General features: G+C 38.4%; 1 protein-coding gene across 1 annotated transcript in view; it reads right to left on the bottom strand.

The window, feature by feature from the left end:
* Nucleotides 1–27,799, bottom strand: part of LOC139474145 (EF-hand calcium-binding domain-containing protein 6-like) — a 538,680-nt gene that overhangs the window by 200,324 nt on the left and 310,557 nt on the right. The window contains exon 7 of the mRNA XM_071257029.1: nucleotides 12,556–12,685. Coding sequence (XP_071113130.1) covers nucleotides 12,556–12,685 — 130 coding nt within the window. The remainder of the gene's footprint in view (nucleotides 1–12,555; nucleotides 12,686–27,799) is intronic.

The raw sequence follows: 27,799 nt of genomic DNA on the forward strand, positions 1-27,799 counted from the left end.
TAGCAGTATAGGTATATAAATCTGGCTCCAGTGGAGAACCATCATTACCTATACTACTGCAGCCAACACCTTTCAGGCACCTGCTTCTACCCCAGCACCTCCCACTCCAGCAGAACAACCATCTCCTGCGCTCTCCATTAGTCATGTTCAACATTTGTCCGCCAATCCGATCAGCCAGCTTACCGATCAGCCATCCGACCAGCTGTCCGACCAGCCAGGTATAAGCTTGCAAGCTTTTCCCTACCACGATACACGGGCAGCTAGATCTTCGCTTTGGGCCCAGCAGGGTACCGCAAGGCCAACCTCCCCAGCTGAGACACCGTACGGTCGCCGCACAGACTCCACGGCAACCCAGCCGACCGTTAAGACTCTGTACGGTTACACCACAGACTCCACGGTGAACCTGCCGACCATCAAGCCATTCGGCCATCTGTCAACCGACAGTACCCAAGCCAGTCCGACGGACTGTTTAGCCGACCGAGATGAGGTTACCGTACGGGCTCTGTTACATACGGGCAGCCATCACAAACCGCACAAACTTTTATCATACCGGAATCCTGGACACCGGAGGAAGACAAGCCACAGGGAGGATACATGGCGGACTATTACAAATATCCAACCCCCAACGGGAGCTACCCACAGTCACTCGGAGGCAGAAACGGAGTGTTATGAAAAGATTAATCAGTCTGACGACTCACCCCAGCAGGATTATACGGAGGATTATATCAGGGGGTTATATCACCTCATGCCTGTACTCCATCCTCCTATGACAGAAAATTTGCCACCTAAGATGTCGGACTATGGGGATGTCATGCTCCTACATCATCTCAACACATCCACCAGACATTGCTTTGGCCGAGCAAGGTAGTAGAGGTAGCAAGGTAGTCTACTCAAGCTCAGACATGATGAATGACTACCCTTACCTCCATTGAATCAGAAGTTGTATAGAACACATGATGCTCCACTTCTGGATTATCAAAGTTTGGACGAAGACTTTATGAAGCTAGTACGCAACCCTAATACTAATGTCACATTACCTGCTTCACGGATTAAGGATCTGTCCTCGGTATCCAGATATTCAATGACCATTGGCGCTTATATCAATTGGTTTGTCGTCGGAATCAGACACATCATTCCACCATTACAGACATCATATGAAGGCATACCCGGAGAGACTCCTATGACTATTAGGATGGATCAAGTCGGACCATCGACAGCCTCCTAGACACTATAGTCAGAATGCAGGAAGACTTATTCTCCACCCAAGTCTGGATGTCTTCACAGCTGCTATAGATTCAGCGTCAACAACTTCTAACACAGATTCGTTCAAGAGCTGTTTCCAGCCAAACCAAGAGGTTGATAATGTTACAACCGATATCTACGCCCAAGACATTCAACGGGAAATTGGGACATCTCATAGATGAGATCAGACAAGATACAAGAGAATGATTCCAAGTATATACTATCAGCCTAGCTGCCTAGGCCCATGGATCTTCCCAGCCCCAGAAGCGTTCCTTTGATCAGAAAGACTCATCTTATAAACAGCCTCCTAAGAAGAGGTTTGTCCCTTCCAGGAAGGATTCATTCCAACTGAGTCAGGGGTATGACAAGCACCAATCTTCTCAGGAATCTTTTTGTAAGTCCGACTACAAGAAATGAGGATCCCATCACTGAGGCAGATCTGGGGGCAGAGGTGAACGCAGAATCTGACTACATAATGCCAACTCCAGGACCTGAGGGCACCTTCTGTCATACACCGAAAAATGGAAGCAGATTACGCCCGACTGCTAGATTCTTGATGTCTTGGCTCACGGTTACAAACTTCATTTCAAGAAACATCCTATGTTGAAAACTCAAGCCGTCTGACGCAGATTTCATCCAGTCTGAGCCAAACTAGCCGTAGCAGATATGGCTGTCAAGAAGCTACTAAAGAAGCAAGCCATTCGGATCCTAGCGGAGACCAACAAGACCAAAGGCTTTTATTAGCTAGTATTCCTAGTCCCGAAGAAGAATACGACCGACATGAGGATGATAATCGACCTAAAGATCTTCAACAAGAAATTCCTGGTACCTCTGCCAAAATTCCAGATGGAATCCGTATGGAAGATGGCTCATCAGCCTCAACCTACAAGATGCCTATCTTCACGTCCCATCGTATAGGAAATACCTGTGATTCGCAATCAAAGGTTGACGTTACAAGTTCTAAGTCTTACCATTTGGGATATCAGTAGCCTCTTTGCTATTTACCAGGATTACAGCACCAGTCATCAGACGATTTCCTTGCTGCAGATCAAGAGGAAGCTCAGTTACACCAGAACATGATATTTCTGATCCAGCTTATGACCCACCTTGGCTTCCTGGTCGATCCCTCCAAGCCCGAGACCTCTCCAGTTCAAGACATCATATACAGTCAAGTCTCGTTAATCCGACAATCGGCTTTATCCGACACTAATGATGGGAACTGATTAAATCAGTGCTATTTAGACCCGTTAATCCGACAGTCTCGCACTCGACTCCGACACACCTAATTTGCAACGAATTATCAAAATCACTCATTAATCAGTATTGTTAATCCGACACAGAGTATTCAGAGTATTCCGTGGTCATCTGCCCGCGAGTACACAGCCGGTGTTATGAAGCAAGACAAGTCGGCTGGTAGCTGCATATTACAATGGCTGCAGAGAAAAACTTGCTTAACAATAAACAATTAATGCTTTAAATAAAGAAAACAGGATTAATCACATGCTTAGATTACCTCAATATCATTACAATCAGATACAAGGACATCCCATTACAGGTGGTCACGTCAGAACAACCTTTCGCGAACCATGACTGACCAATGAAATAACTAACAGGAAGTTAACTTTAGCCACTTAGAAAGCAGCTTTCTTAGCTTTGCGGTACCAGTTTCAAACTTGCGACTTCCATTCAAGGCTATGCTTTTAAAAGTATTTTGAATAAGTCATACAGTCCGTAACAGTTGTTTTGTGTTGAGCTTTAGAAGTTGCATGATATGAGAGCATATTCTGTTGACAATGTAACATAACAATATGAATATTTCATTTATATTTTTTATTACGTGTTTGTATCGTTATCTATCGTGTAGTTGTCCGATTTTCGATCACAAACGTTGATACTACTTAATTTCATTTATCCGACATACTCGTTAATCCGACATATACATATGCAACCAACAATGTCGGATTAACGGGACTTGACTGTAAATTGGAGCACATTTCCAACTACCCAAGGGATATCTATGTCCACCAGAGGATTGATTTGTCAAGACTGTCACAATGATTCAATCACTTTCAAGTAAACCTAGCAGGTCTCTAAGGTGGTGGAGGTCTCTACAGGATATGACCTTCAGAGGAAAGTTGAAGTTACATCCTGGACATGGATCAACTCTCTACAATATTTACAATCAAACCCACATGACTATCACATGACTACCACATGACGAAAACGTTACGGAAGTGTCGATTTTGTTATGAAAATGTGAAGTGATGTTGTGTTGCGTTATGACAAATGAAGGCATGAAAAAGGTATTTTCTAAATCCCCTATGGGTCTTTAATCTGTTTCATATGATTTATTATATTGTTTTGTTTTCTGACAGTTTCACTAATTATGTATTTCATGCTACTTTACTTTGTTCGAAGACAGAGACCGAACATTTATTATGTTGTTTGCCATACAAGTGCTAAGGACAAGTTTTTTCTGTATGGAAGGGGTTAAATTGGACGATAAATTCGAAAACAGTAAACTGTAAATTGTTTGTATGATTCCGATTCTCTAGACATGAACAATCTGCATATACCATGTTAAGATTTGGTCAAAGAAAACTGGCAGTGTTGAATTATGTTTGTACATTTATGTGATTGACATTAGTTAACTTATTTATTGTAACCAATGGCAGATAGCAGGGCATATCTTAGTTTAACACTCATGGAGTTTGTTTTAGTTAAAAAAAAAAAAAAATTCAATTCCATCATCTGTCTTTATTAATTCATGTGTAGGTATAACACTTTTTTCATCAAACTTCACAGATGGATAGTAAGATTAAAATAGTTTCGGCTAATTGTAGAGGGCTTGCAGAAAAAAGTAAAAGACTTGAAATTATGAAAATTTGGCACAAAAAGAAGTATTCTGTAATATGTCTCCAAGATATTCACATTTCTGATAAAGATAAAGACGTATTTAGAAATGAATGGGGACTAAATTGCATTATAGCTCCTTTTACAACCAACTCTAGAGGAGTAGCTATTTTATTTAATAACAACACTGAAATAAAAATTCATAAAAGTTATATTGACAATAATGGGAACTATATTATATCAGATCTAACTATTGATGGGATTAAAATGACATTGACTAACCTTTATGGTCCAAATAAAGATGAACCTTCATTTTATATAAAAATATTTGAATTAATTGCAGAATTGGGAAACGAATCAATGATTATATGTGGTGATTGGAACCTGGTTTTAAATCCATCTGTAGATCTAGAAAATTATAAACATATCAATAACCCTAGTGCAAGAAAGATTATTACAGAGAAAATAGAGCAATTTGATTTAGTAGATACTTAGCGAGAACAAACCCTGACAGCAGAAAATTTACATGGTGGAAAAGAAACCCAAAACCACAGGCTAGATTAGACTATTTTCTTATTTCACAGGATTTGCATATCCTCTCATGTGATACGGCTATTATGACAGGGTATAAATCTGACCACTCCCCAATAACATTGTCATTTTCGAACGCTTTAAGTAAAGAGAGGGGGAAGGGATATTGGAAATTTAACACCTCACTATTGCGAAAAGAAGAGTATAGTAAGATAGTCAAGGAGACTCTAAAAGAAACATTACATGAGTATGCTGATAGCAAATATACCGAAGAGGAAATTGATTCTCATATTGAAAATTCAACATTGCAACTAAAAATTTCTAATTGTCTTTTTCTGGAAACTTTCTTAATGAAGCTAAGGGGTAAAACTATCTCTTTCTCTTCCTTTTTAAAGAAAGATAAGAACAAGAAACTAAAAGACTTGGAAGAAAATATTAGCGTTTTGGAAGATAAAATAAGAACTGATTTCCAAAATGTAGATGAAAAAATATTTTCCGATTTATCAACAATGAAAAAATAGTTAGAAAAATACCCTGAAGAGGCGGTAAAAGGATCCCTAATTAGGAAAAGAATAACCTGGTATGAAGAAGGGGAGAAACCTACAAGTTATTTCTGCCACCTTGAAAATAGACATCATACCACTAAACTAGTTAATAGCATTAAAACGGAAAAGGGTGAAATCTTAGATGAATTAAAGGATTTTTATTCTAAACTATATAAACAGACCTACATTAATAATAATGTTAATAATAACCTGTTAGAAGAAATCAACACACCAATAATTAATGCCAAAGAATACCATGACCTAGAAAAAGATCTCTCAAAAGAGGAAATTAATCTTTTCTATGAAAAATAATAAAAGTCCAGGAATAGACGGTCATCCTATTGAGTTTTTCAAATGTTTCTGGAATGATTTAGGAGAATGGATATTTAGATTCATACAGGAAACCTTTGATGACAACTCATTATCATGTACAATGAACAGGGGAGTTATCACTGTCTTCCAAAAGACAGAAAATTGTTAAAAAACTGGTGCCCAATCTCATTGCTAAATGCTTTATATAAAATTATCAGCTCATGTATTGCTAATAGAATTAAAAAAAACTTAAATACAATCATACACCATAACCAAACAGGATTTATTCCAGGTAGATGTATAAGTGAAAACACTAGGAAGCTCTTTGATATTATCTTTGAAACTAAAAAACTTAACAAACCTGGCTTACTCCTATTAAAAGATTTTGAAAAGGCTTTTGATACAATTTCTACACCTTTTTTAATACAAGTAATGACAAAATTTGGTTTTGGGCTGAATATCATTAAATGGGTAGGTATTTTGTCTTCTAATACCACTGCATCCGTTATTCAAAATGGACATCTATCATCATTTTTAGGCTTGAAAGGGGATGTAGACAAGGAGATCCAATTTCACCCTATTTATTTATTATCGCTGTAGAAATTCTAGGTATTATGATAAGAACAAATCCAGATATAAAAGGTATAACACTTAACGATAAGGAAAATAAACTAGGTCAGTATGCGGACGATGCTCTATTATTTCTAGTTGGATCTGAAAAAAGCCTTAATACACGTACATCAATGGATACCCTGAACAAATTCTATCAAATGTCAGGACTTAAAATAAATGTAGAAAAAACAAAAGCAATTAGGATAGGATCATTGTCTAAAAGTAATCTAGTTTTAGCACATGACTTTAAACTTGATTGGTATAAGGGAGATTTTGAAATTTTAGGGATAACTTTAAATGCTTCATTGAACAACCTTTGGGTATTCAATACTAGAAAAAGATTAGAACATATAAATAGACTACTAGCTAATTGGCGTAGAAGAACCTTAACTTTTATTGGAAAAATTACCGTTATCCAAACTCTTGCTATATCAACTCTGGTACACATCTTCTCTGCTTTACCTAATCAACCTAAAGCATTTATTACCGACCTAAACACAATAATTTTTAGATTCCTTTGGAATAACAAAAACGACAAAATTGAGAAATCAACAATTAGTAGAAATTATGAAGATGGAGGTCTAAGGATGATAGATATTGAATGTTTTATTAATGCTCTCAAACTATCTTCATTACAAAAGTATATAAAAAAGCATGAAGATTCTACAACAATCTTTCCTCTACAACATCTTTTCAAACTTGGTTCTAATGCTTTAGACTGTTTGTCTAAACATGATAACCCTTATTGGAGAGATGTATTGTCTGCTTGGAAGATATTTTACCAAAAAATGAGTTTGTATGAATATGATTTAGACCACATTTTGAATCAACCACTCTGGCTGAATCATTTATTTAAATCATCTTATATTATAAAAAAATTGGTTTAATCAAGGTGTTAAGAGTGTTAGAGACCTTTGGGACAACAATGCTTTTCTTAGTTTTGAAAATTTCAAACAAAAATATAAGATCCAGGGAACTTTTTTAGACTTTCAAAAATTACTGAACAATATTCCAAAGAGTTGGAGATTTCAAATCAGAGACAAAACCCTTGATGTTAATGTAGTTCAACTGAACAATATATGTAAACACTTTTTTAATAACGTTAAAAAATCAAGGGCTTTTTATGATGAACTAATTAGGAATGATACTGTACCGAAATCATTAGAACACTGGGATACTGTTTTTCCTCAAGGTTTGGATTGGAAAGATATACTTCTATGTTATAGAAAATGCACTCATGATTGTAAACTTTTAGATTTTCAATATTGATTTATAAACAGAATAATTTACACTAAGAAAGAATTACTCAAGATGAAACTTGTCAATGAAGATATTTATACTTTCTGTAAAACTGCTTCTGAAGATATGTCTCATGTATATTTCGATTGCCAATCTGTTCGACAATTTTGTTTTAAAGTTGAAAACTTCCTAAATAACAACCCGCAAACAAATTTCATCCTTTCAAAACTTAATATCTTTTTTGGAATTTTCACTCAAAACCATGTAGCAAATCATATTATTATACTAGCAAAGAGATTCCTCTCATATCAAACATAAAACAACAAGATTTATCTTTCGAACAATTTCTTTCACTACTAATAGACACAATTTGTTTGGAAAGGTATATCGCTAAAAAAAAATAACCAATTTAACCAATATGCTCAGAAATGGCAAAACTTACATCTCATAATCTAATGAAGCAGTTGAAACATATTACCTGTTATTTAGTAATCATCTATTTCTTGTAAACAATTATTTATAATCTCCCTCTCAGTTTGAGAAGAACCTTAATAATGACATATTCTACACAATCTGCCTGTCATAACCTATGAAAATTATAACTTGTGTTAATACTATCATATATACACATGTTAATACCTACACTTGTAACAATATACATGAAATGGAATAATAAAAAAAACAAGGAAAAAAAACCAAACTCTCTACGATCCCACACTCAAGAGTTCAAGACTCAGTTACCTCCCAACTTATTACAGGACCTGCATTGGTGGACTCACAGAGGGCATGTAAAGGGCGGCATCCCCCTGACTTCTCCGATGTCCTAACACCACCTATTCACAGACTTATCAGATTTGGGATGGGGAACCCATATGGACAATCTCACGGTACAGGGATCTTGGAACACCGGAGAGAAGAACCTTCATATCAACTGCAAGGAAATAAGGGCCATCTGTTACACCATCCTGGCATGGAAGATACGTCTCTCACAATCGTCCATCCTCATAGCCACGGACAATACCACAGAAGTTGCTTACAACCTGAAACAAGGGGGAACAAGATCCAGCTCCCTGATGACAGGGTTTACACAATTGTTTGCCTTGGCAAACTCCATCAAGTGCTGGATGGAAGCAAGACATATATCCAGGAAACTGAACATCTTTACCGACAGCTTTTCGAGAATAGTTGCAACAGAATGGAACTTACATCTACAGATCTTTGTTTGTATAACCACACACCACACCTGGATCTATTTGCCACCTGCCAGAACCATCAACTTCTGGTTTATATCAGTCCAATTCCCGACCCAAGAGCTCATATGATCTATGCACTATTGATGGACTGGACGGGTCTATTTGCATACTCATTCCTTGACAATGTCATCCACAAGATGGAGGAGACGGATTGCATAATAATCCTGATAGCACCAATATGGCCCAGCAGAGCGTTGTTCCCCAGATTACTAAGACTACTAATGGAAGAACCTATCCAGTTACCTCTGCGTCGAGTTCTGTTATGACAACCCAAGTCCAAGCATTTTCCACAATAATCTGTCCAGCCTACATCTAACAGCCTGGAAGTTATCATGCAGAAAATGCAGAAATCTGGATACTCTGAGCTTGCCTCAGAAGCTGTGGCAAGATCATGGAGACCTTCATCCTCCCTTATATATGACAACAGATGGGACAAGTTCAAGAGGGGGGCGTGCAAGGATTCGACACCAGCATCAGAAGGTGAGTACACCCTTGATTATTCTGTCTATTAGGTGTCAGATGGATTAGGAGCACCTTGAGTACCAACTGCCTGAAGTGACCAGAAGTGACGTCATCACTGGATGTGATGTCAGCACCAGAAGTGACATCAGCACCGGAAATAGCAGTACAAGGTCCATCTGATCAGCAAATGACATTTTTTGTAGAAATGGACCTTGAGAGACGTCATTATCCAATGAAAGGGAAGTGTCAAACGGAAAGTTGTGTCACACCTGGAAGTGGTGTCACAACCAGAAGTGACATCAGCACCAGAAGTGACAACAGCACCAGTATTAGTGTCACAAACCAAATTTAACAAGATATGACGTCATTGGGTAGAAATTGACCAGAAATGATATCAGTACAAGGTCCATCTGATCAGCAAATGACATTTTTTGTAGAAATGGACCTTGAGAGATGTCATTATCCAATGAAAGGGAAGTGTCAAACGGAAAGTTGTGTCACACCCGGAAGTGACATCAGCACCAGAAGTGACAACAGCACCAGTATTAGTGTCACAAACCAAATTTAACAAGAAATGGCGTCATTGGGTAGAAATAGACCAGAAATGATATCATTATTACTAACAAGATATAATAAATAGCAAATATAATAGCAATTATAGTGAAGGTATCACATATTTGACCGATTCTTGAGACATTCTGATTTTCAAGTCCTCAGGGGGGAAATTTCAGAGGAAATTCTCGCGAGTCAGGATTAGAATCAGTTAATAATGGTTTTCAGAAGAGGATAACTGTCAATTACACAGGGAGTTATTAAAGGCAGATCCAACCAGGTCCCTTGTGTATATTCTGGCAAAGATGTATCGTATATCTCTGTGTATAAGGCGAGTTTTTCGTACCTTAAATGAGGGGGTTAAGAAGGGGGGTCGTCTTATACATGGAGTCGAAGATCTCACATTTTTTTCCACTGGCGATGTCAACTGGCGTTCGATAGCCAGCCCAGCATTTGACAATAAAACTTTGCATTTCATCCTAAATAACTGTTCCAATAACTATTTCCATACATAAACATGATTTGTATCTCTTTTCCTTGAATAAAGTTTAATGATTTCTGCAAATATAGTTGAAATGACCCTCGCCTCGATGCAGATTGTCAAACCAGCTGACATGGTAAAACAATCAACATCCGTGAGTAGAGAGCCGGAAGTACTGGTAAGCATTTGCATATTGCACATGTGTCCTAACATGTGATAACCGGTGAAGCTGAAATCAATTCCCGCTGTTTTTACAGTTGTATTAACAACTGTTGGAGACAGTGTGAATAAGTGATTGTGGAATAAACACGCTAATTGTGAAGCAAATATAAGCCTAGTTAGTTACAACATAGTTAATTGGCGATTAAATTACTCACCATTGTCTCTTATATGTTATTACTTCATAAATGAATTTTATTTTACGGACACCAATTTGGTGTCGTACCGTGTAAACACAAAATGGCAACATGTGCTGGAGTTACACACGCGACCAATCATCGTAGAAAAACCCCCGCAAGATAGACATATTTTTATTGCATATATAAGGTTTGTGTGCGCACTTGTGATGTGCTTCATTCCAGGTCCACTTATACACGGAGTATAGGATTTTGGGTTGATTTTGAAGGCGTGTACAGGGGGTCGCCTTATACACAGCTATTTGGGAACAACTAATTGTGTGTGATTGACAGTGAAGAGGACATCTGTTGAAAATCTGAAAATTTTAGTTAGTGTGACTGAAGCCAAAATACAGGATTTATGGCAGAGATGTAATAGAGGTAGTATTCAAAGAATTATTAGCAATTATAACTATTGTTCTATATTGGCGCTGAACACATCCAAATCTCGCTGGGGTTAGGGTAGGTTACCCACGAACTCTGACCTTGGATCCCCTTGGATCCCTTTTACGATCAATCACCCCTTTACGATCATTAGGGTTAGGTACCCATTTAGTGGCTATTAGATTACCCCGAACTAAATCCTCAGCCCTTGGGTCCCCTTTACAATCATTTGGGTTAGGTACCCGTTTAGTGGCTATTATTTATTATTATTTTATTGCTGCTCCTATTATTCTTCACACAAAAACATCGAGAGAAAAAAGGACGAAATGGTTTAGTGTCAAATATTTTGGCTACTGGAAACTGTCCTGGAACATTCACACAAGCCACTTTCACCCGCTACATTTATTTAGAACTGATTCAAAAGCAAACTCACCCTTGTGTCATCACTAGCCATGCCTCCCTCGTTCCTTACAATTATCCACATTTTCCTTATAGTGTTCCCTACCACACTTTTCTGTCACAAAAATCACCTGATGAGTTACTAAATTCCATGTCATTCATGCAAAACCCTGAGTTCAACGTCTGATGCCTCATGCCAAGTATGCTCATGATATTAATCACTGGATTGTCTGGTCATATAGCTGGAATTTTGCTGAGTGCGGCGTTAAACAACAAACCAACCAACCAAATCATGCCAAGAACCGTTTTCAATTCTCGCCATATCGGCTTATTCATCACCACCACTCAGTATCTTGTAGATTACGGAATGGGACGAGAGTGCGAAGTGGCATTGGGATCACTCTTAAGTGTCCGTAGACTAAAGTCACGAGACACCATGCCTACCCGTAACCTTCGTAAGTGTCTGTCACCTATTCTACCCTTTTCGTTCACTTCCGTAACGGTGTAGGCATGACTTGGTAAATTTGCACTTGGTTTCACAGTGTGGATGTAGCTCAGTCGGTTAGCTGTCGGGCTAACAATCCGAAGGTCGCGAGTTCACATCCGACAGATTGTCATAAAATATTGGTTGCTGTCTTTGACACACGTGACCTACGGAAGAGATCCTCCTCACTAGAAGCTGTGGTACTGTATTCTAAAGGTGCTCGTATTTGATAAATGGCAGGACCAGCCTGGGCCACTATGAGGGCAACTTAACTGCATAAAAGTGCTGAGATAAAATAATTATGCAGCCACATATTTCCATTATGCAAAATGCCAATGCCATATTCAGCACAATGATGCCAGAACACACAGAGCATTTATCGCAAAATCGTACCTACACAACAACATTCAGGTCCTGCCCTCATCCTATCGAAAGAGTTGGATAGATGAGTGTCAACCACAGCACTACAGGCCGACTCTGACACCCTTCCCCAACATCTCCTTCGAACCAAGCAGTCAAGCAGTTCTTGACTCCCAGTGTCAGCACATGTGATGCTGACTGCAGAAGGCCTTGATGTTTGACGTTTGACATGTCAACAATTAGCAACTTGTGTCAGCTGTGGTAGCATGTGTCAAATGAGAACATCCAGCTGCTTTCTGTTGAGCCATTAAATGAATTAATCAAATATCACCAAACTATGCATTTGCATCATATTGATTGTGTTAATAAAAAAACTGGCCCGCCATTATAAACAACTTCTCAGGCACTATTAATGACATGAGCAGAGACATATTAGTATACTTGTACAGACCTCAGGTAGAACTCGTGGTGATCCTGATTTCAGCTTTGGATCCTTATTGGGCTTCACATCTTGCACATGTTGGTCAATAAGTGGTGTGAAGTTAGTATTTACTTGTGGCTGTGGTATCCAGGAAACAGACCTTGGATAAAAAATAACAACTATTGAAAATGAAAAGTTCAAAGTAACATAGCACAAACGAAGTAAATCTATTCTTATAAATAACCATTGTCAACAAACTTCTGGAAAATTCTCTTTTTTGTGTGAAACAAGATAAGAGCAATATGTACATATGGGCAGGTTGTTTAACCTTTTTTAGTACTTCAATGATCACCTATTCACACAGAGAGTTGTAAATATACACTTAATTAGAGATGTCACGATTCACCAGTACACTGGGTCATCGATAACATTCTCAGACTTACGATATGCGATACAAACTTACCTATTATATATCAATTCATATTTTAATCCTGTATCATATCACACACAGAACAATTAAAACAGTAATGATAAAAAACTTTGTTGGTTACAATAAACATTATAAAATAAACAATTTTATCATTATCAATTTATGCTTTGTCTACAATGTACATAGTTTCAAGACTTAAATTCTGTTTTGCCTGGTGTTGTCACTTCTGTTTCATGTGAAATTTGAATTAAATTGACTGAAATGACACATATATTTTCAAATATGAGACTAGATATTCAGTTTGAAACCTTTTCTTCTGTTTTATGCCCTGTGAAATATAAGAATTAACTAAAAATTTCCACAAATAAAACCCAGTATTGATTTGGGGAGAAAGTCATATCGTGACATCCCTACAATTGATGTGTATTCCTTGGAAATGATGATGATGAACTAGACACCTTAACTTTAAACTCAACAATTTCAGTAATGCAAATGTAACTGCAAGCAGCAATGTCAAGCTCAAAGTAACAAGCACCCACAAACGTATGCAAAGATGCACACAAAGCCTTGAATTTTTCTCTTGAACTGCCTCCATAACGCATACAAAATTTTAACACAATCAGGCAACTGAGCGGACGAGATGTGGTTCTTTCACAATGGTGTGGCTGTAGATGACACAAACAATACCACTAGGTCTGAGCAAATAAATGAATGAATGTATGAATGAATGAATGAATGAATGAATGAATGAATGAATGAATGAATGAACTAGCACTAAATGAATCGAGTTTACTGCCATACCCGCGGAAAACTCAAACGCAGCCAAAGACAGGAATCCCAGCCCCGCTTTAGATGGGAAACCCAGCTGTCATTGGGAGTCAGGAGCTTGGGTCACCTTGGGTAGCACCTGATGCAGACAGATCTGCTCCACACAAAGGACTGGCGGGCAGATGGGGGCGTCTGAATCAGGAGCACAATCTCTGTAGTGCAGCATATCGCCGATACGAAATTGGCGTGTGACGGATTGTCACGGGGGGGGTTTCTCACCTCTACCATGTTTAAATCCACAATTTGTTTGCTTTTACCAATACCGCCAAAAGTTAAGCACCGTAGCAAATGGGAAATTGGGAAACAAAAGACATGCATCAACCAAGTCAGCGAGCCTGACAACCCGATCCTGTTTGTCGCATCTTATGACAAGCATAGTCGCCTCTTAAGACAAGCATGGGTTGCTGAAGACTAACCCTGATCTTCAAGGGTAGTATACATAATGCTGAAGACATTTGTGACAAGACTGTGTATTGCTGTTTGGTTTCTGCAAAGCCACTGAATGGGGTTTTTCAAATATTTCTGGGGTGCTTCCTTCAGTATTTGAACTCAAATCTGGTTTCTGACTTAAATCAAATATTGCCACCAAGCGGGGTGTTACTTTTAAGCAACCAAGAGCCAAAAATTGGGTCCACATGGCACGATAACTTCATGCAAACTTTCAAAACTTTTTGTGAAGAAACTTACAAGTTTCTAAAGTACAATTTCTGACAGAAAAACGATCAAAATCCAATACGGCCGCAACTAAAAAAGATATCCCAAAGTGGCTAACAGGGTTTTATGAGTTATGTATGGAGACAATTCTCAAAAAGTTTGAAAATTCAGTAGGTTCAAAGGAGTAAGTATTTGAAGACATGTACCCCAAAACCTTTGCAATGTTTCGTATGTTATTCAGGCAGCCTTTGAGAAAGGTTCCAGGGAGGAATTTAGGTCAAGCCTGTAACATGCAATCAATCTATCTCCCTTCACACTGCAATTGCAACTCATTGTTCAACACAATTAAATACCAGGCCTCTACAAAGCATGACTTTGTTAAATAAACAAATAATGTAAAACAACAGGTTTGATATGAAAAATTCGTAACAAGAAAGAAGTGAGCGATACCCCCGTTATCCCCGCTGGTCAACAACAAATAGTAAATAGTTAGTTCCTTTGTAACCCCATGAGGATGCATTATGTTTGAAATGAACACATGTTTTTGCAAATATATTTCAATCTAGTGTTTCAAGCTTAGTACAACATACATTCTTGGAATCCTTTGATACTGGAAATTAACTACAAAGCATGACACATACTTATTATACATTAAATGAGAAAGAGCAAAAGAGAAAATTTTCAGAATCTTATAAAAGATAAAAAAACCAATCATAGTGGTTAATGTAGCAAGTTTGCTGAAACTAGGATACTAAATATTGTAAACATGGATTGTACAAAAACTCTACCCGAAATTTATGTTTCACCATGATTCCATGGAAACCGCAAAAATAGAAAAAGTTCAGAATCTTTAAACTAGCAAAAGGCACAAGTTCTCATTGTGGTAAATGTGTGTCACAAGCAAGCTTGATGAAGCTAGGATGCATAGTTAAAAAGATATGGGCCGTACAAAACACCTACCCTAAAAGTTTGAGTTTCTTAATGTGTCCAAGGAAACAGCTTCTGTGTCCAAGGAAACAGCAAAAATTAAAAAATTAAGAATCTTCAAACTAGCAAAAGGGACAAGTACTCATTGTGGTTAATGTGTGTGGAAAGTTTGGTGAAGCTAGGGTGCATAGTTAAAAAGATATAGGCCGTACAAAACACCCACCCTAAAAGTTAATGTTTCACCATGATTCTATGAAAATGGCAAAAATTAAAAAATTCAGAATCTTCAAACTAGCAAAAGGCACAAGTACTCATTGTGGTTAATGTGTGGGGAAAGTTTGGTGGAGCTAGGGTGCATAGTTAAAAAGATATAGGCCGTACAAAAGCTTGGACGGAAGGACGGACAGATGGAACGCTATATACCCCGATTTACTTCGTAAACGGGGGTATAATTAGTTGTCTTCATAATCACATGTAGGGCACTTGCTGTGCATAGTTGAGCACAGTATTGTTTCAAGTAGTTCACTGTATGTGATGTATGATTCATACCGTTTCATGTGGCGGTTTATGGTTCTGCATGGTTTATTGCTTTGACAGTTTTTTTAACTTCCGGCAGAGATTATACACCCGTATATGTTCTTTGCTTCTGGATATAGAGGAAATCAACAGGTTGGTCTGTAGTTTGCAATTATTTTCCTAAAAAATAATACAGTTGCATGATATTTTCAGGATATTTGGGTTGAACAAAGTAACATTCTTCTAAACATACTTCAAATCTAAACCAGAAGTAATCACAACACATCACAACACAAACCCAGCTAACCACAGTTATTAGATGATCTGGTTATGAAGAATAGGTAAAAATATGTTGTTATACATGAATTATGAATCCTTTCTCTCTCCGTCGTCTTATAAGCTAAGTGACTACAATTAGGCATGGTAACAGACAATCCCACTCTACTGTAAGTGCAAAAGTTGGAATTTAGATTGGTCAAGAAAAAGTTTTACTCTTCCCGGTATTTTGTTTACTCACAATTTGGCAGAAATGGCAGAAATAGATTACAAAGACAAACTTAAAATCATCATGAACTCTTAACTTGGGTAGCATGTGACCTGACCCCATTAGGTAGAATTACAGTACTAAAAATCTTATTTTACCAAAACTAACCCACCTTCTCTCAACCCTACCTAATCCTAGTGAAAGGTTTATAAAAGAACTCGAAACACTGTTTTTTCATTTCATATGGTAAAATAAACCAGACAAAATCAGAAGAAATACTATGATAAAACCTCATGAAAAGGGAGATATAAAAGTGCCGGATATTAAATATACAATCAATGCTCAAAAGATATCTTGGATAAAACGTTTGTTCCATTCACATCCACACTCTAAACTTACCACTCTTTTGATTAATGATATAACCACAACACAAATTGGTCTTCTGCAAAAATGCCAATTCTTTATTTCGGAAAAGGACCAATGCTTTCTGGAAAGATGTTCTGTGTTCATGGGGAAACTTAATAGAAAAAAAAGGAAATTCTATCAAAGAGGAAAAAGATATATTATCACAACCTTTATGGCAAAAAATGAATATAAGAATCGGAAGGGGTGCTGATTGGGATTGTTCACTAGCCAATATATTAGCAAATATCGCCGTGGGCGCTTATTAGAGCGGGGCACTTATTACGTTGAATACGGTATATGTTTTTACCGAGAATCCCCATGTGCAAAAAATTTAATAAATGTTTTCTTTTATCTGTTGTTGTGTTGTTATTGTCATTATAAACTGCAGGAAAGAAGGTCATTCATCCTTGGAGCTGAAATGTAGTAGTATAGGTAATGATGGAACTGGCTCACTTCCGCTGGAGCAAGATTCATATAGCTATACCACCACTACAGGGGGAATTTTTAATGTAAAAATGATGATGCAATTCAACGATAGTCATAAGTCGTATTAAAAGAAACATCAATATTAATTAATAATGAATAAAATTTACTATAGCCAACGAGGATATTGGAAAGGTATAGGAGCAATACAAAAATTAGCCACTGCGGCTAAGGTATCTAAAGATGTTGCCAAGGATTGGCTAAAGAAACAAGCGATGTGGCAAATATACTTACCAGCACCACATTATATACCGAGGAAGAAGTTTGATATTTTTACAACGAATGAAGTTCATCAGCTCCAAGGATGAATGACCTTCTTTCCTGCAGTTTATAATGACAATAACAACACAACAACAGATAAAAGAAAACATTTATTAAATTTTTTGCACATGGGGATTCTCGGTAAAAACATATAACCTCGAAAGATTCAACAGAAGTAGCTAATGCACTGAGCCGCATATATAAACTCGGACCACTAAAATGGCCTAAGCTATTTCAAGTAGATCCTAGTCGCGAGTTTATGGGATCAGTAACTAAACTGTGAACAAAGCACGATGTCGAAATCAGGCGTGGTGAAAAAGAGGCCCACCGTAGTCAAGCTATCGTTGAAAGATTTTACCGGACATTAGCGGAACGTTTGTTTGGCTATCAGTATGGGATCGAAATGAAATCGGAACGATTGAGATCAACCGAATGGGTGACACGATTATCAGCTGTTGTATCAGTGCTGAATAATGAAGTAACGAGATTAATAGGGAAGAAACCATCTGATGCGATTATAATGAAATCTGTGACTTCCTAATCTTCAGCACCGCGGAGAGGCAATGGACAAAAACTTCCGGATAGAGTAAGGGTAAGATATTTATACCAGCCCGGTTAACTCGAAGGAGGCCTACGTCACGCAACCGATCCGATTTGGTCCCTTAAGACATATAACATTAGTCGATTGGTTATGAAAGAAGGAGAGCCTATTCTTTATTATCTTAAAGATGGACCGGGCAGGGCATTTGCACGAGAAGAGTTGCTCATAGTTCCCAACGATACAGCATTACCACCCTAAGTAACCATAGGCGTAGGTAGTTACACCATCCTTATCAATCCATCTCTTTGTATCTAAGGGGGATAATGATGTCTTGTTATCCTGTGATTGTAACTTCTTAAAGAGTTCATCTCGTGTTTAAATGTTCTACCGTTGAATAATGATTCTTTATACTGTTCGTGTTTGATATGCTTTTTTACCACATACTCCTTAACACCCTTAGCTTTTCTTTTCTCTTCATTATCGGACTTTTTATAGAATACATCTTAGGTCTTAATCTGACATACTCCGCAATAGGGGTCCCAGCACATTCATCCTTCATCTTACCTTACACCTTTTTATTTACTACGCTGTGCAGTGGATTATCTTTTGGGTAATCACTCGTGTCGTACATATCTATTTTTTCTGCCATATCTTTATACACATCCTCGGTTTGTATTTCCATCAACAAAGAATCTGTGTCGGTATATAACACCTCACATCTATCACATTATTGCTTCTTAAGTTCGTTGTAATAAAAGTCATACATTAAGTGTTTTGACAAGTCAAGAATACTCATACCGACGTGAATTTTATATTACTCTTCTGCATATGCAACGCTGCTAAGACGTTATCAAATATCTTGCTTCTGATAAAAGCCGGACTGGCTATAAGTTTCCTGAGTCTTTCTTCCTCATTAGACCTGACTAATTTAACATCAACACGCTTCCTTAGATTCTCCATAGTTTTACCAAATACTGAGTTATTCATGAGCTTATATAGGTTCTTTTCAAAATCGCTTGTAGCTATCTTTCTTAAATCTCTATTCAGCCTTATATAGGGCTCAATCCAAGGGCTTTGAAACTTTAGAACTCTGTGTATTTTCTTTAGTTTCATACCTAGTGATACATATAACTGGAGATTTCTGTAGTGAACAACATATTTTGTCTTATCCATCAAATTTGGTACGAGTTTTCTACGTTAGCTAACCTTGTATTACCCATCAAGGAGTGTTGATATTCCGACATCCAATCTTTATTAACCATTTATCTTTCGGGAGCTAGCGGATAACTGTTATGGTCTTTATGTAAAGAATTTGGATATTCCAAGTCAACTTCACTTAGATATCATCGACCCACTCAAAACCACCCGTGGGTAAAGGTTGACTCATAGCCCATCCCTACAAATTATTGGCATCGAGATATAATATATGCGTGCCGGGTTTACTCGGATCATATCCTTCCACTAATTTATTATTAGCCTTAGAATACTTTTTTCGCTACCATCAATATACTACCTCTTAATCCTTTCTCAATAAACAAGTGCATATCATAATCAGTGAGTAGTTTGACAAAGGTGTTCATAAAAGATTTCCCCTGACCCACTTCAGATGGACCTAGTGGAATGAAACTTGGCATAGGTATTAGTCTTTCTCCACATAGGAACCACCAAGAGTTACACACTTCTCGTTTTATGCAACTATGGAGACCTCGCTTGTAAAAGCCCTCATTTTGCATCTCAAACCAGGACTTGACTTCAGAAATCAGTGTTTCATCATCTGTGAAACATTTTCCCTTCAAAAATGACTTCATGGTTGGAAAGAGGTGGAAGTCAGATGGTGCAAGGTCAGGAGAGTAAGGAGGATGTGAAGCATAATAAGCTCCTGTAATTGTGGTACCCTTTGCCAAGAAATCCATCATCACTACTCCGTGCTGGTCCCAAAACACCGCGAGCATGATCTTGCCTGCAGAGGGTTGAACACGTGCCTTCTTTGGGGGTGGTGACTCCACATGCTTCCATTGCATCGACTGAACTTTAGTCTCAGGATCATAGTGATGGACCCATGTTTCATCCTGTGTGATAAGTCTGTCAAAAAAGTTTGCCTGTTTTTTTTGGCACATGTCCAAAAGATCCTTTGAGCAATTGACTCGTTCCTGCTTTTGGAAAGGTGTGAGCAACCTGGGAATACATTGTGCAGACACCTTATGCATGTTCAAATTGTCATGGATGATTTTTTCCACAGAGCCTACACTGATCTTGACATCTTGTGCTAACTGGCGAACAGTTATACGTCGGTCTGCCAAAATGGCGGTCTCCACTTGATGGATAGTGTCCTCATCAATGGCTGTATGGGGCTGACAAGGAATGGCAGCTGTTTCCACAGATGTCCGACCACACTTGAACTGGCGATGCCAGTGTTTAACAACATCATATGATGGGGCATCTTCCCAATAAGTTGCTTTCATTTCATCGAAAGTTTCTTTTGGTGTGTGACCTTTCAAATATAAAAACCTAATCACTGCTCGGTATTCTACTGGCTCCATTGTCACACCCTACTCGATCATAACACCTGTAAAAGTGGTCAGATTAATAGTTCGGTGCTGCAAATTCAGACATAACCCATAGATACATATATCATTACACATGTGAAATTTCAACAAAATATGATAACCCTAAGTGGTTTAGGGGAAATCTTTAATGAACACCCCTCGCAGTTCTACACCAGTCTTCTTCTACAATGCATCCCACGATAGTCCGGGACTGGAATAGTACCATGCCAGGTCCAAGCCGTATTGTTTTAAACATGTCTTTCTAAATATCTCAAATACATCGGTGAGTAACAATACATCGGTTTTTAAGTACAGATCGTGATAATCACCTAAATTCCTACAACCTAATTTATACCAGACCGTCAGAGCGTGTTCATAATTTAAGATTCTGTTAAGTTACTAAAGAATGATTCGAGGGGTGGTAATTTAGTTTCGTCGAATCCAGACCAATCATCCATATATTTGTAAGGATATACACCTTTTCTCAACAACAAATGACAGCACCGATGAGTATATTGATTTGTTATTGCAAAGTCATCGGGATTGTTCGCATTAACTAAATTGTCCAGGGAAGATAACAGAACCTGTACGGAGTCTATGAATCTAAGTCCATTACTTTGCTTTATTCTGGCTTTCCCATCCTTGTCCGTATAATGTATAGTTTTAGTTAATGAGAATGATATGTATTTTTCCATACTATTAGGAATACACGTTAAACTGCCGTCGGTCTTTGAGATAGCTTGCATAATGAGATGTGAATCATATCCTCTAAGGTTGTGAAACACTACGGGGATGGGTATTGTTTGAGAATTCATTTTTAGTTTCAAGTTACACTTGTTATGCGCGGCTCCTCGATAATTACCCGTGACGTGGCAATGATCTCTTACGGAATCCCCATTCAGGGGTTTATTACAAACATGACAACTAGTCGCCTTCTTATAGGGCCTCCAATCATCCTTCGTCATACACATGGGTTTCTTACACGATAAATTTTCCCTGTTTATTCTCTCTTCATTTTGTAAATATTCTAGGAACTTTCCCGCTGCATCGGGACCTCTGTAAATCACGGGCGGGTTTGTTTTCCCATCATACCTTACAACTATATATCCAAACCCACAAGGAATATGTTCTTGAGTTTTGTATGTAAAACTATCTTGAGTTTCTTGATTGTTTTGGACGGTATTTTCTATAGGTTTTATAAGCGCTTCGAAGTCGGCGTAAATTACGTACAGTACTGGCATTTGATTACAATAATGTTCAAATTTTAATATATTTTTTCCCTCTTTAGGCATATCGACCCTGACAGCAGTCTGTCCAACCCCTCTGCAGTCTTCTTTATGCGCTTCTAATAGATCTTGTCTGCTGTACCCATGCAGGCATCTTTCGCAGAAATATTTCTTTCTAGCATGTTTTGTTTGATCGTATAATAGCCTGTTTAAACTCTTTATCCACGTATAATGATATTTACCATCTTTTTCGATAAATGAATTGATTCTGGGAATATGTTCCGGAGCGGAGCTTATCCTGTGTACAACAATTCCTTTAGAAGAATGTCCGAAAACATTTATAGCTACCATATTTTCTTGAGTATAGTGTGCACCCATTTATAATGCGCACCCCCCTCTAGCGGGTTCAATATTTTGGACAAAAAGAAATTTGAATGTTATGCGCAGAAAAGATTTACACCGTACCCCTTCAGCGAAGTCCGGCAAACGAACGGGTGATGAGAAACCTCGTCAGTACAAATTCGAAATTTGAGATAAAAAATCACCAGACATGTTGATTTACCGTTTTAATTGTATTTTTTGTTCTTCTAGGCATTGTTTTATATCCAGGGATTAAGATTACCTTGTGTATTTTCTCGTAAACTAAGCCGGACACAGCAATCAGCTGTACACACGTTTTCTTGGAATCTACCGGTGATTCGGTCAAGACACACCCAATGATATAACTTTACAGGATTCGGCAAAAGTTGTATCTGAAACTATTTTTTATCAGGAATAATATTTTCTAATATCTTGTTAATCTAGACGCAGCTTTTACTAAACATATTTAAAATAATAATGACCCTAAACAAAGCAGCTGATCGCTATTGCCGGGTATCATTTTTTACATGGAAGCAGTCTGACCAGTCACCGTCAAGGTTCCCGTGCACGCGAGAATCGTCAAACAAAAACAAATATGACTTTTAACGAATCAAAGTATGGCATTTATGATATATGTATCCATTCTCTGTCAACTAAAGTTCGTTTCAAGTCGTCAATAGCGGTTATCTGACAGTGGTTGCTGTTAATATTGGTGAGTTTCGCGATCTTCCGATTACTTCACACACGATTTCGCCGAAATTAATTAAAACAATATTAAAAGGAATTTTTAATAAAATTAATGAAATAAGTTACCAGCATAAGTCCAGATATACAAAGAACACTTTTTATAGCCAGACAGTGTAATTACATAAATAATTTGCAAACTTCAGTATGGATTTGTTGACATGGTATTTCCGGTGTTACGTGCTCACGGTAATGTCTTTCCATGGGGGCAAAAACATCAAAACTCATTAATTCGTGTATAATGCGCACCCCCTTCTACACAGCTGTGTTTTTTGGGAAAAAAGTGTGCACTATACTCAAGAAAATACCGTAAATTATTTTGCTTTTCCGCCTATCAATTTGTGAGATTGGTGTAGGTTCATCTATACCATCAAGGTTTAGTCCATCGTTTTGGGGATAGCTAGAAGGTCTATCTGGATTTGTGTCTACGGGGAACAATACAGATCTTCTCATCATTCTGAAACAGTCATCACCTTTATTTTTTACATTAATTATGGCTTCTTTTTTTTATAATACGGGGGTAAATCTATATAAGATCCACCTTTGAAAGGCATATAATTTGCTATATCTAAATATAAACTATCAATTTTATCCACACCCCAACCCGAACCTATATTAGTCCAGCGTTCTAAAGATTCTTGTAGCCTCTGAATTGATGTATCTAATGATGTGCTTATAGTATCAGATTCGGTTATAACTTCTTGATTGCTATGGAAATAAGGTTGGGTATATTCAGTGCTATTGTCTGCGTTACTTTTACTCAATGACATTTTAATCGTCAGCTGTTATTTTATACTATGTAAATCATCTGACTCCTCGCTAATTTTGCTCGATACAATGGGCTTAACATTATCAACATCCATGTTTGAATTAATATCCATCTTCCATCCTCTTAGATATATACCAACGCCGGATGTGGGTACAAATTTTAACTAATTTTTATCAACAACAGTGGGTTTATCAACATCGCCAAGTGATTTATTCTTATCTATTAAAGCGATCAATTCAGCTTTTCTCATTTGAGAATAACCTCTCAGCCCACTGTTTTTTGCTTGACCTTTGAGTTCTCTAACAGTCTGGGGTTTGTTGTATTCCAAACCGAGTAAATCGATCAATTCAGCTTTTCTCAATCGAGAATATCCATGTAGACCGCATTGTTTTGCCAAAGCCTTCAATTCTCTGACAAAAACCATTGTGATTTAATGGTATATACAAAATGAATCAAATGTCTAAATGGTTGTTTTTCATATATAAATACGTATTCTCCCCAACCTATTCCTCTCATTGATGTAATCTCTCTTCCTAGTGTAAATAATCTGCTTCTTTACCTTATCAGCACCGTGACTCTTACATAAACAGTAACTACATTTGAACCCAATCCCACATATCGAACAAACGTAATTTTTAAAACCCTTTCTGATGTTATGAGAGTGGGTTCCACAGTAAACACCGACAGATGGCTTCTGACATTGAATCGATTTCCCCATGAGTGTATATTTGCACAGATTCATGGTTATACACATATCATATCATTTGTTTAGTACTTAAATATTTTAGTATAGTTTATGGCATCCTCTGGTCGGACAAGGTCCCTTCATGTACATAGCACACAATTTATACCTCATACGCGTACCTCCAACCTCACTTTCCGTTTCATATATTCCTATTTTTGTTAAAACTATGGGAATACACGGCGGCTGCAGTCACTCTTTATAAAATATTAGTCCTATTTGTATGACAGAACTTAATTATCCTAATGCCCTATAATAATCAAAGTCCGTGTATCAGTCCGTAATTGGTAGTTTTTAACTATGTAATATGCGTATGGAGTTCAACCACGGTTCGTTTATCAATCCATATTTTGGTATTAGCCAGGTAAACATAGGTCGTGCGCATGCGCAACTTTTCCCTGTGTTCTACGCAGTCAGCCATTAAACGTGTCTCGTGTTATTTTAAGTGCAAACGTTATCCGACATCGAAGTCCAATGTTTCAACATCGCCGCGTTTGTGTGACATACAGACAGTCGTGCCTTCGGAAGTAACCTTGCATTGATCACAGGCACGTGGCTCAGCATGGTGAGCCAAGACAGTCGACGATGATCCACCAGATCAAGATTGCAGACTGTAGGTGCCGATCCAAACAATGGCGCAGACGATGGCGACTTTGTCAACAGAAATCTAGCCGCTCGCCATAGATATGCGGGTGTCGTTCCAGCAAGTGCGCTGGATGAGAATCCTCTCAATTGGACGATAGCGACAGTGCAAAAGCGAATAAAACAGGATCTTGGCATTTCCAAAATGCCCAGGAATTGCAAACTGCCGCACCTCATTCGTTTCTATATGGAAGCTAAACAGGCGACCTCTCCAGGGACAAGGGAAGTGGATAATTCCGTTGTGGATTACCGAAGGGACAATAGTGGACCTGCTTCAACAGTCAACTCTCCTATCAACACTGGAGGACAGTCATCCATTTCACACATAGCTGCCCTGATGCCTGAATCCGAACCTGACAGGGACTTCCATTCACTGGCACAGACAGTTTTGAAAACTGCAGGATTCTGTGAACCTCATCACGAACTCCCTCCTACCTATGCACAATCAGCCTAGTGCAAGCAATAGCATACCACTTGGACAATCTGATACACCCCCCAGTACACTCTAACAGTTACAGGCCAACGTACTGCAGCCATCTACAACAGGACGAGGCAGTCGACCAGCCACTGGCAATTTCACGTTATATACAGCTTTGCCAGCATCGGAACATGTTTCCCAATACCAAGGTAACTCACCTAATACCAGTTCATATTCGTCTTTGATGGATGTCGAGGTTGTGTCAGCTTCCCTTCGGAAACTAATAATTGAAGGGAAAGATGTGAATCTGGCATGTCTCTTGATGCCAGACGATAATTCTTCGCATCCGAGAGTGATTGAGGTGGGCAACCATGAACTCCACCTAAAGTCCCCTACTGACAACAGACTACAAAACATCTTTACCATTCAAGAGTTTATTGTAGCATTCACCCGGTATAGGAACATAATGGTGCAGGAATGGCCAGGCCGAAAAGACTCTTTGGACTGGTATCAACGGTTGATTGTAGAAATGCATGCCAGGTTTGGAGGTACACTTTTCTACCAATACCACAAAACATTCTCATCTAAAGCAGCAGCAGCTCTAGCACTTACCAATCATTTACCACCATGGGATCGACATGATGAACACTTGTATTTTATTATGGTAGCTGGGCACCGTGTCAATGCCTGTGAACTGTGCTTCTTGTCCGACCACAGCACAGACTTCTGTCCACTAGTCAGCAGCCGCAGACCGTCATCTTCGCACAAGACTCCCAATCTGGCACGCACCAGTCCACAAGCAACGGCAACAAGGACCGGCCCTCAAGCTGATTCAATGGGGAGAACCATCAAATTCCACAATGGACATGCACTATGTAACAACTTCAATAAGGGCAAGTGCATCTATCCATCATGCAGGTATCTTCACCTATGTACACACTGCAGGAAGCCACATCCGGGTCATAAGTGCGAGGCGGTCATGGACAAGCCGTCCCAGTCTTCTGCCAGGAAAAGCAAGAAACAGTGACTGTATCCGACTACTTCACAGATAAACGTGCCTACCTAGCAACAACTGCTCCGACAACATCCAGATCAACAGTTTGTTAACCAACTGATATCAGGCCTCGAATCAGGTTTCCACACAGGTATGCAGTATTGTCCGTCAAATTCTATTAAATGCAAGAATCTCCAATCAGCTCTACACGACACTGAAATCACGACTAATCTCATCCTCAGTGAAGTGCAGAAAGGCTACGTCATAGGACCCTTCAACGCCCCACCCTTTCCAAGCTACAGAATCAACCCAGTTGATGTCGTCCAAGGGAAGTACTCAAAGAAAAACAGACTAATAGTTTACTTATCAGCCCCGCACAATGATCAAGACAATCCCAGTTTGAACTCTCTCGTTGACAAGGAGGACTATTCATTATCATATGTGCGCGTGGACGATGCTATCAACATCATCAAAGCCCTAGGCCAGGGCACTTACATGTGTAAAACGGATATTACTGATGCATTCAAGTTAATCCCTATACATTTTGGGGATTCTCAGTTATTTCATAACTTCGTTTTGGGCATGTATTACCCCAAAATTATCTTCAACAATTCACAGTTGCTTTGGTAGGGCATACACCTTCAGTCGGCTACACCCGCCGGGGTATTGTCGGTTGGCTACACAGTTATGTAGCTAGTTTGTAACCCGTCGGGTATCGTTGGCCAGCTACACTGTCATCTGTAGCAAGTTATACCTGTCGAGGTATCAGTTGTCTGGCGTCAGACTACAGCCGACTGAAGGCGTATCTCAATTCTGTCACGTAGCACACCCTTAGTTACCTTACCCATCTGGGTAAAGCAGTACCATTCTATTTTGTCAATAAACAGTGTGCTACCGGCTCTACAAGAATCCCCAATCAACCCAAAAGCAATAAATATTTTATTTTATCAGTTGCCTTATGTTGTTTTGTCCGAATCTGAGGAAATAAACTAAAAGGTAAATCACATCTCCACTGGTGAGTCATAGCTGTCATCGTTATTTATAGATTAGCAGTCAGCGCTATTTATAGATTAGCAGTCAGGGTTATTTATAGATTAGCAGTCAGGGTGACATAGCTGACATAGTGGTTGATAAGACTCACCCTGACTAGTATGTTTACAGGTCATGGTTTATGCGTAGTTATTGTATAACTGAAAATTACAATGACTGATAACCCAAACATTATAAATGCTATCTCTCTGTTTTTTTGTTCCTCTGATAGTGTATAAAACTGACTTATTGTTGATCTCTGTATTGGGTCAAGT

The sequence above is a fragment of the Haliotis cracherodii genome, unplaced genomic scaffold, assembly GCF_022045235.1.
Source record: "Haliotis cracherodii isolate W230 unplaced genomic scaffold, xgHalCrac1.p SCAF_3, whole genome shotgun sequence".
Lineage (NCBI taxonomy): Eukaryota > Metazoa > Mollusca > Gastropoda > Lepetellida > Haliotidae > Haliotis > Haliotis cracherodii.